General features: G+C 50.3%; 1 protein-coding gene and 1 long non-coding RNA gene across 12 annotated transcripts in view; one reads left to right on the forward strand and one right to left on the reverse strand.

The window, feature by feature from the left end:
• Nucleotides 1–1,834: 1,834 nt before the first annotated feature.
• Nucleotides 1,835–7,594, reverse strand: LOC114485953 (uncharacterized). 8 transcript variants are annotated; one of them, XR_008616947.1, is made up of 4 exons: nucleotides 7,221–7,594; nucleotides 4,078–6,346; nucleotides 2,466–2,583; nucleotides 1,835–2,056 (listed from the first exon to the last, which is right to left on the reverse strand). It is a non-coding gene; the product is annotated as an uncharacterized lncRNA (long non-coding RNA). The 8 variants fall into 8 exon arrangements; XR_008616943.1 differs by having other exon boundaries at nucleotides 7,204–7,594; XR_008616948.1 differs by having other exon boundaries at nucleotides 1,969–2,056; nucleotides 4,078–5,662.
• A 186-nt stretch (nucleotides 7,595–7,780) lies between these two features.
• Nucleotides 7,781–10,605, forward strand: part of CLSTN1 (calsyntenin 1) — a 93,002-nt gene continuing 90,177 nt past the window's right edge. For all 4 annotated transcript variants that reach the window (XM_024125414.3, XM_024125416.3, XM_024125415.3 and 1 more), the window contains exon 1: nucleotides 7,781–8,061. In XM_024125414.3, the coding sequence (XP_023981182.1) occupies nucleotides 7,971–8,061 (91 nt within the window). In that variant the 5' untranslated portion in view covers nucleotides 7,781–7,970. The remainder of the gene's footprint in view (nucleotides 8,062–10,605) is intronic.

Here is a 10,605-nt window from a genome sequence, read left to right on the forward strand (position 1 = left end):
TTCTGGGCGTGATTACTCCCTGCTCCCCAGATGAGGAAGGAGGGGAGAAGGTATCCCTGAGCGATAAGATGAGCTGGAGGCCTGAAAGAGCCAGAATTTCTGAAATCTGGCTCTTGACTTTTATTGTCATTTGCTGGTCCAGGAAAAAACACAAAAAGGCCGGAGGAGCCTCTGCTAATTCTAGGCTGCGCGGCCTTGGCAAGTCACTCAGCCTCTCTGAACTCCTGTTTCCCATCAGTTAAATAAAAACCCCCGTGGGGGAGACTGTGTGGGTCCCAAACGCATCAGATGCCCTTGAGAAAGGAAGTATGCGAAACAGATGCAAAATCTAAAGGGCTGCGTGAAAGTAGTTATTATAACCATCATCAACTCCTTGGACGTCTCAAGTACATTCACATACATCATCAGCACCACCACCATCATCGTGCGAGCAGTTACCACTAACTGAGCATCTAATATGTGTCTCTGACTGAGCTAAACCCTTTATATGCATGCATTCTCTCACTTGATCCTCACAATAATCTAAATGAGGTATGGGACTTCCTTGGCGGTCCAGTGGTTAAGACTCCGAGCTTCCATTGCAGGGCGCACGGGTTTGATCCCTGGTCGGGGAACTAAGATCCTGCATGCTGCATGTCGTGGCCAAAAAATAAAAGAAAAATCTAAAGGAGGTTGATGGTGATGGCGACCATTTTACAGATGAGGAAACTGAAGCTCAGAGCATCTAGGTTGTCTGGTCTTTTCTGCTAGTAATCGGAACCCAGGTATATCTGAAGGAAGACCGTGTGAGTAAAACAAACTTCCCATCTTTTTTAACCACTTTATTCTACAACTTCCCCCGTAATCCTAGGAAATATGATGGAGCTACGGATAGAACCCAAGTTTGGTGCTGTTTCCACTGTGCCCGAACGGTGGCCGTGTTTCCTCCGGGCAGTTTCTGCCCTCGCCTTTCCCTCCTCCCTGGAAACCCAGTCTAGTCCTCTGCATCAGCGTGTTGTATGCAGACAGGGCACATCATATTTGGCTTGTGTGCCCTCAGAGGGACCACGTCTGCCCATATGTGGCGTGTGTGTATAGCGCATTGGGTGTATGATTGGTGCTGCAGAATAAAATAGCCACCCCTCCTCTCCACGGTGCAGAAGTGAGTGGCATGCGTGCATCCCCTGGCAGCCCATCCAAAGAGAGGAGAAAAGGCTGTGTGTTACCTTTGGGAGTGAGGATAAGCAGGAAAGCTCAATCTCTGTCCCTTTTAGGGGTGCAAAAGTGAGCTGCCTGGCTTCCGTGTCAAGGTGAGTTTTCCTTCCCTGGAAAATTTCACCAGCCAGAGATAGCCGATGCTTCATGTGTGGGAATTCCTGGTTCCTTTGCAAATGGAGAGCTATAGAAAGCTTTGGAGAGTGTCTAACCCAAACCCACGTGCCCCAACCTGACTCCCTGGAGACCACAGGAATGCCCCTTCCTAAGTCAGGGTTTCTGCCACTGCCAGAGAGACGTAAAGCCCCGAGCCATGGACAGAAATGAATAATGATAACAGCTGATGTGTGCGTTGGTTTCTCTATCCCTCACATCCACCCAGGGAGGCGGGCACTGACTTATCTCCATTTTACAGATGGAGATACAGAGATTGGAGAGGTGGAGAACCTTACCCAAGGCCACAGAGGGAGAAACCAGTACAACTGGCAAAAATACAAAAAGGCTCACTGCCTCACTCTTTGTAAAAGCGAAAGACTTAAAACAACCCATCATTAGGGGACTGATGAAATAAACTCCAGTGTGTCCGCAGGAAGGAAAACTCTTTCTCTACTCACAACACCTCTTTTTTTTTTTTTTTTTTTTTTTAATTTTACTTTTGGCTGCATTGGGTCGTCGTTGCTGCGTGCAGGCTTTCTCTAGTTGCGGCGAGCGGGGGCTACTTTTCGTTGTGGTACGGCTTCTCATCATGGTGGCTTCTCTTGTTGCAGAGCACGGGCTGTAGGCTTAGTGGGCTTCGGTAGTTGTGGCTCACGGGCTTAGTTGTTCCGCGGCATGTGGGATCTTCCTGGACCAGGGCTCGGACCTGCATTGGCAGGCGGACTCTTAACCACTGCGCCACCAGGGAAGTCCCCTCTACTCACAGCACTTCTGACACCAAATGTGTGGGTTTTCCACACCAAACAATTCTCTGATTCTCTGTGGACATCAACTGGGTGTCCTACAAATTAACTTAATCTACTAATTACCTAGAGTTAGTGCAGACCCCACGGGTTAGGGCTCAGCCCCACCTGCCCCTACATCTTTTGCAAATCACAGGTAGTGGGTCGTCAGGTTACCCACACTTCTGTCTGACCTGGCTGTGACCCCCCCTTCAGTCTCAAGAATTTGATATAATTACCCACAGAACTCGGGGAAACACCCGACTTACCTTTCCCAGTTTATTATGAAGGATATTATAAAGGATCCAAATGAACAGCTAGATGAAAATGTACCTAGAGCAAGATCTGGAAAGGTCCCGAGTACAGGAGCTGCCTTCTGTCCCTGTGCAGTTGGGGTGCACCACTCTCTCAGCAAGTGGATATGTTCACTGGCCCAGAAGTTCGCCGAATCCTGTAGTTCAGGGATTTTTATGGAGGCTCCATTATGTAGGCATGATTGATTATTAGCTCAATCTCCAGCCCCCTCCTTCTCCCTGAGGTTGGGGGAGAGTGGGGCTGAAATTTCCAAGCTTCTAATCATGTCTTGGTCTTTCTGGTGACTGGCCCTCATCCTGAAACTATCCAGGAGCCCACCAAGAGTCACCTCATTAGAACAAAAGATGCTCCTATCACCCAGGAAATTCCAAGGGATTTAGGAGCTCTGTGCTAGGATCTGGGGACAAAGGCCAAATATGAATTTCTTATTATATTACAATATTATGCCACATGAGGGAGTACTATGCATCTATGAAAAGGAATGAAGACTCTGTACTGAGATGGAACCATCTCTGGGATATTTTACTAAGTGAAAAAAAAATCAAGATGCAGAACATCTGGTGCGATATGCTGCTTTTTTTTTTTTTTTTTTTTTTTGGCTGCACTGCATGGTATGGGGGATATTAGTTCACTGACCAGGGATCAAACCTGCGCCCCCTGCAGTGGAACTGCAGAGTCTTAATCACTGGGCCGCCAGGGAAGTCCCGTGATAGGCTGCTTTTTATCTAAGAAAGGGAGAGACATATTTAAATATTCACTTGCATTAAAAAAAAAATCCCACAATAGAAAGATAAGCCAAAAAAGACAAAATGGTAATCTTCAAGGGGAGGGGGGGGGGACAGGAAGGAAGAGACAGGAATGGAACTAGACTTCTCTGAGCATCTTGCTTTCTAGATTTGACTTCGGACCCATGCCAATATTTAATATAATCATATAAGATTAAATGGAGGGACTTCCCTGGTGGTGCAATGCAGGGGACATGGGTTCGAGCCCTGGTCCGGGAAGATCCCACAGGCCGCAGAGCAACTAAGCCCGTGCGCCACAACTACTGAGCCTGCGCTCTAGAGCCCGCGAGCCACAACTACTGAGCCCACGTGCCACAACTACTGAAGCCTGCGTGCCTAGAGCCCGTGCTCTGCAACAAGAGAAGCCACCACGATGAGAAGCCTGCGCACCGCAACGAAGAGTAGCCCCCGCTCGCCGCAACTAGAGAAAGCCTGTGCGCAGCAACGAAGACCCAAGGTAGCCAAAAATAAATAAATTTAAAAAAAAAGATTAAATGGAAATATTATAAAAGGGAAGGAAGTGGATAGATATGGGTTTCACCCAGGTCTGTCCCACCAGAGTTCCTGCTCTTAATCACACATCGTCTCGTCCCTCATTAATTACCCCTTCTAACAGCAATGGAGTGACCTGGCCAGGCCACCAGAAGGCAGCGATGGGGCCAGACCTCCTGGCTTCCAGGGCCTCGGGGAACCCTGGTGGTGGTGCTGGGGCTGTGGTTTTAGTCCTTTAGGGAATCTGTAATCTGTCGCTCTCATCAAGATTCTCACCACCTTCTCCCGCGCAGCCCTGAAGTGGGTTTGCCCCCAAGAACATCATTAGGAGAGCGGCCACAACAATGGCTTACCGGCCTCCAGCTTGGGTTCCACAAACACTGGCCGAGCAGCACATGCTGTGTTAATAGTAATAACCTGCCCACCAGAGAGGGACTCGGCCTTCTGGCAAAGAGCCTTCCTGCACGAGCCTTCATTTCATCTGTTTCTACTCTGGACTTGGGAATGAACAAGCCGGTGAGGAACCCCAGCCTGGATGAGGAATGCCTCCCAGGGCCTCGGACAGCTGGAGGGTCTGACGTGGAGGGGCAGGCTGGCTCCAAGTTGTGGGATCCCGCGCAGGGCTTTTCTTTTTTGCACCTTGGGCGTAATTTCCTGTAGGGGCGAAGGCATCGTGTGGGCTCCAACATGAAATTGAATCCCAGGTGTCCTTCTTTCTAGCAATGAGCTGAGCAAATTTTACATTTTTCTCATCTGGAACCATAAAAGTACCTTCTGGAAAGGGTTGCTGGAGGCATAAGTGATATGTCACTTCCAGGTAGAAAGCTAAGGCTATTGTTATTAGCAAAAGCCATTTCAAAAGATGCAGCACCATGGAAATTCTGTGTCCTCTCTACTTACCGCACAGACAGGCTGACTGTACGTTCAAAAGATCACGTCTTCCTTGCCTGGCTGACAAAGCCGCCTGCTCAACCTCCCAGTCACCGCCTAAGGATGGGCCTGGGTGGTGCCTCATTTCCCCCGCTCCAGGGCTTCCAGAGCTGCTGCTGAGTCAGCAGCTGGCTCGGCTCAGGCCAGGACCCTCTCTCCTACCCACAGCCTCAGCGTGGATCGATCCCCTTCTCAGGGCCATTTTGAGGATTAACTAATCCATCACGTGGAGACCTCTGAAAAGTGCCAATATGGCTGAGGCTATTGTCAGGCCAACCAGAGACTGAGTTCACTGGTTTCCCTGGCTTCTAACACGCTCAAGCTGAGCCTTGCAGCTGGACTAACTGTCCTATGGGCAATATCTCAGCGTGTGCAGGTTGCACTGAGCTCTGGGGCCACCTGCCTGCCCACCTGCCGCTGGACCTGCTTAGATCTATCTCTCTGTTTCTCTAAGGGACAGAGTGGGTGAGAAGATAAAGGGATCAGGATTCCAGACACCAAAGAGCTTTAGTTTGTGTTGCTTATAGAACTGAATACATTTTCCCTCTTGGCATCAGCCTATTGACTCAAAACATAGCTCTGAGATTATGCCTTTCTGATTTTATGTTTTGTAAATCTCCAAGGTCCCGGAAACCTAGAGGCTATGTTTTTTACTCTCTGAGATGTGATCTGCATAATAATAATAAAAAAACTAACTCAGCAATTCATTTAGTTCATCACCGAGTGTTTATTGAGGACCTACTGCATGTTCAGCAGTACACTAGGAGCTCGAAGGAAAAGAACAGACTACCATAGGTTTCGACCTGTTGTATATTAGTCTCTAGGAGGCACTTTAATTGCATCATCTCATTTAATTCTCACAACTCTAGGAAATAGGTATCATTATCCCATTTCACAGGTGAGGAAAGAGATTCAGAAGGTTCTGTAACTTGTCCAAGGTCATTCGTAGTAGCAGAAGCCAGAATTCCCATCCAGTGCTGTCTGACTGTACTATCTGTGTCCTTCCCACTAGAATAGTGTGGAGAAGAAGAGGACACATGTGGAGTAGTCAATCAACAGCACAGAGTAGCAGATTATGAAGCCTGGATTGTTGGGTTAAGAGCATGTGGGTTTGGGGAGCGAGGGCCTGATAGTCCAGAGGACTTCCTGGAGGAGGCAGCCCAGAAAGTGCACTGGTAGGACCTGAGGCTCAGGGCAAAGGTTGGGGATGGTGTGCCATGTGATGCTGCCCCTGGGAAGGAATGAACTTGAACTCAGAGAGTGGTGAGACAGTGGGCCCTGAGGTCAGCTGGGTGGGGCCCGGGCATGAGGGGTGGGAAGGCCAGCAGAGCTGTCTGGGCCTGATGAGGTGGCAGCAGGGAGCCACTGGGAACCAGGAAGGCCCGGAAGCAATAGCAACACCCGGAGAGGATGACTCTGCAGTGCTGGCGAGAAGGAGTGGGGGGCATGGCTTGGAGATGGCAGGGGCCAGGCACGTGCCTGGGGGAGGGGTCTACTCAAGGGAGTCGAGTCCTCTTGGACTCAGGGGCCGGATGGGCAGGGGGGTGAGATGTGGAGGCTTCAGGCTTTGGTGGAGGATGACTCTGAGGGACAAAGGACAGGGAAGAGCATATTCCATCGCAGATTGCTTTGAAACTCCCTCCAAGGTCACATTACACCTCTGTTCACTGCTGTCCAAGGTCTTCCTGTGGCCTGTAGGATTAGGTCCAAATCCCTCATCCTGACATTTAAGGCACCTCACAATGGCTTCGATCTACCTTTCTGGGCTCTTCACCCACTAGTCTCCTAAATAAGTCCTCTGCTCTCCACAAACTGAGTGACTCATTCTCCCAGCCTCCCAGGCTGCCTGCCCACCCTCCTTCACCCCATCCCAAGCTGGTCTCGACAAAGCCGTCTCCACAAAGCCCACCAGCCGGCCAGACCCTCTCAGCAAACAGGGCCAGGACAATCACTGTGCTGTGAATCACCCTTGATAGCTTTTCCAGCAGAGTCTTGAATAATTAACATTTTATCGTTGTTTAACCTCTGCTGTGGGTGTCTCCTTAATGCCAGCCCTGTCCTTGGGGGCTGATCTTTTTACAGTATTTGTTTCAACCAGGGAAGTCATTTCGTCTTAGTTTCCTTCTAGGGAAAATAAAGCCAAGAAAGTCGGCTCATAGGGCACAGTGCGTGGCACTCAGGAGACCATCCATGACTGTTCTGGTCCTTTCCTCTAGTGTGAGGCGTCCCCAGGGGTCGGGGGGGGGAGGTAGGGACCCCAGGACAGGAAGAAAAGAGGAGGACCCAAGAGCCCTGAAGGGACCCTTCTTCATCCATTTGGATTTCTGCATTTCTAAGGGACCGTTAGCATCACACTAAGATCTAGAAAGGGTCACCTGCACAACCCGCCTTTAAAAAGCCACAAACGGATTTCTTCAGCAAATGGACGAATCCTGAGTTACAAATTCAGGACGGACTTGGGACAAGCAAGCTCCCTCCCAGCGCTGGAACCGCTGCAGCACGTGCTGCGCAGCCCCTGATTGTTTGTTTACAAAGCGCGTTTCGCTGACCTCGTCTCCTTGAATACCTTTCACGACCCCGCAAGCTCCCTCTCATCACCGCCACTTGGCAGAAGAGGGCACCGAGGTTCTGGGAGGCGACGTGACTTGCTCGACGTGGCGCAGGGTGCTGGCGCTCAGCGGCCCTGGGCTGCACCCTCCAGCGGGGTCTGCACTCCTTGGGGTGGGGCTGGGAAGGGGAGAAAGGGGAGGCACGGGACCTGGGTAGCTCTCGCTCGGCTCCGGGGCCTGTGAGCGCGCGTGGGAATGAGGAGTTGCTGCTCTCGGCTGCGACAGCCGACGGGGCGGTGCAGCCCCAGGGGCCTCTCCCAGCCTCTCTCGAGCCCAACCCCCGGCGCGGCCCCGCGGGCGCGCGCCCCAGGCTCCGCCGGCGGGTTCGGAGGCCCGCGCGCCCCGCCCCCACCCCACGCCCCGCGCGCTCCCCGGGGCGCCGCGCGCGCGCCTCGCCGTCGCTCCCCTCCCCGCCCCTCCCGCCGCCACCCCGCCCCCGGCCGGGTACCCTCGCCGGACCCGAGAGAGAGCGCCTCCGCCATCTTAGTTGCTGCCGCTGCCTCCAGCGAAGCACTGCCTGCGCCGAGGGGAGGGCGCCCGCGGCCCGAGCGCGCGGCCCAGCGTCACGGCGGCGGCGCCTCCTCGGACCCCGGTGCTCGCCGCGGCGCTAAGCAGCCGGCCCCGGGCCACGAGAGCCCCGCTCGGCGCCCCGCGCGTGTCCCTGCCGCTCCCGCCTCGGGCGGGCCGCGGCGCCGGGAGCCGGAGCGATGCTGCGCCGCCCTGCTCCCGCGCTGGACCCGGCCGCCTGGCTGCTGCTGGCCGGGCTGCTGTGCGGCGGCGGGGTCTGGGCCGCGCGAGGTAAGCGTCGGGGCCGGGTAGGGACGCGGGGTTCGGGGCCCAGCGCGCGGCTCTGGGTCGGGGCGCAAGAGGCTGGGGGCGCGCGCTGCAGGCGCCGGGGGTAAGCTGGCCGCCTCCATCGCACCCGCGCCGGGCTGGTGGCTGCACGGATCTGGGGGGACGTGCAGAAGGGCCGAAGCGTCGGTCAGTCTTCCTCGGCAGCGCCCGCAGGCTGGGGAGGCATCCCTGGGGTGAGATACCGGGTACGTGTGTTGTGTGCCGAGATGTGCATCAGGTCGGGGGTGCACGCACAATCCTTGGTGTGTGCTTACATAAGAGCCCACTTCTCCGCATCCTTTTCCCAGATCCCGATTATCTGCTGCTGCTCTACCGCGGACGCGGCGTTTTCGCCCTTTTCCGCCTCCTTCCAGGGTCTTTTAAACGTGTTTTCGAGCAAGCCGAGGCTGAAACTTCTGGCTCCCCTCCCACCTTTTCACCCAAAGGTGAAATTGTGATGAGGTTTACGACCGTCGTCTCACCCGGTGTCAGAAATCTTCCTCTCCTCCACCCGCGACGCCTTGGTGCAGTTTTTCTGACAGTAATTTAGGTCGTGCAAAAACGAGAAACTCCTCTTTGATTCCTTAGGGCCGAAATTATTTTATGGTTACTTGGCAAAAACATTTATTCGTGAATCGGTTGTTTTGTTGTTTTAACCTTCAACCGCTTAACCTTTTCAGCGTTACACGCTCTCTGATATTGACTGATCTTGCCAACGAAAAGCTTACGCATTGCAGATATATGCTTCCGAGTGGATCTTGGAATCATAAACATTTTCCTCGGCCTTGGAGCACAGTAATCTAGGTGTAGTCTATAGAGTACTTGGATCTATCCTTCTGATTTTTTAAATCAAAAATTTTGAGAGAGGGAGGGTTGATGGAAGGCCGAATGAAATGGTCATATTTCAATTTAGCAAAGCTTTTAAAAAAATTATCATTTTCTCTTTCTGAGCATGACATATCAAGAGAAGTATGGTGTTCACAAATTAAAGGGCAGGAGAGGCAAGTGCATCTTTTGTTGTATGTTCCTTTCTTCACATCCAGGATGATAAACTTTGAATACTTCTTTCGTTTATTTCATTTCTAACATTCCTTTGACTCTGTCAAATTCAGATCTCAGTCACTAAGTATCTAATTGCTCTCAGTTTGATTTTACATCAAGGTGAGTTTGGAATGTTCTTTCCAGATGTGGGATCGAGGTCTCTAAGTCTAATAGATCCAAGAAAAAATGTCAAAGTTTGCTTCTCTTGGGGAAAATCCACACAGTTTAAGAATATGTGCTTGGATTGGGTATTTTGGGAACAGTACAAGTATATTTAGTTTAGTCAGTGATAATATTTCTTGTTAAAATCCACATTTTCTTAAGTTTGTCCATTCACCTGCATTTGATGTTCATTATTGAATTAGCAAATGGGCTAATTAATTAGCCCATTAGCATTACTGAAGATTTCAGCTATCAAATGTCTTCATTATGCGGACTAACAGAAATCTTATGTGAAAGACGTGTGGAGGGCTTGAGTCCTTTGTAATTTGCTAACTTTCTCTAAGCTTTTCTTGGTGCATTTATAATGCTTAAGAATCTTAGTCTTCCAAATAAAAACACATTTTAAACATCACTTATTCTATTGCATTTGTTGTTTTTTTTTCCAGCTTGCAGGTTAGAAAAACGTCTCATGAATGTTCCATGAAATGCTAATAAAATGATTTCATTTTGAGATGTTACAAATAAATTTTGTATTTAAATAGGCAGTGTGTGGAGACACTTTCTGTGGGCTAATTGTAAAAGATGATCATTTCAACTAATACCTGAATTTTTAATCCTGCAAGACAGTGTGACATTAGTAACTGCTGTTCATTCATACTGTAGCTACCTCTAAAAATAATGGGGGAAAGATAACGTATAAACAAGGAGAGAATGTGAGGTTTTGTAATATAAATTCCATTGTGACTATCAATTCGTTGTTTTATGGAGAACCCTAAATTTCACGTTAATTGTAGCTGTAGTTCTCAAAAAAAATCAAGTAAACCAAAATATTAGGAGAAATTTCCTTGGCATGCCCTGTACTGCCTTCGTTTTTCTCCAATCCGTCAGTGATAGGGAAATAGAAAACTGAAATAGAGAAAATAGAAAGCTTATATGAATATTAAATAAAAATAAATGCAATCTTGTAATGCGTTTCAAAACCAATAAATAACATTCACTGTTACTTTTCTGTTTGCACACAAACTTCTCAGTGGAGCCTCTCCTCACCATCCTGGTTGAAATTTCATCTCTCTGAACCCCTGAATCCTCCCTCCCCTGCTTCACTTTTTTTTTGTTGTTTAAATTTTATTTATTTATTTATTTTTGGCTGTGTTGGGTCTTCGTTTCTGTGCGAGGGCTTTCTCTAGTTGTGGCGAGCGGGGGCCACTATTCATCGCGGTGCGCGGACCTCTCACTGTCGCGGCCTCTCGTTGCGGAGCACAGGCTCCGGACGCGCAGGCTCAGTAGTTGTGGCTCACGGGCCTA

This window comes from Physeter macrocephalus, chromosome 3 (genome assembly GCF_002837175.3).
Source record: "Physeter macrocephalus isolate SW-GA chromosome 3, ASM283717v5, whole genome shotgun sequence".
In the NCBI taxonomy this organism is placed as follows: domain Eukaryota; kingdom Metazoa; phylum Chordata; class Mammalia; order Artiodactyla; family Physeteridae; genus Physeter; species Physeter macrocephalus.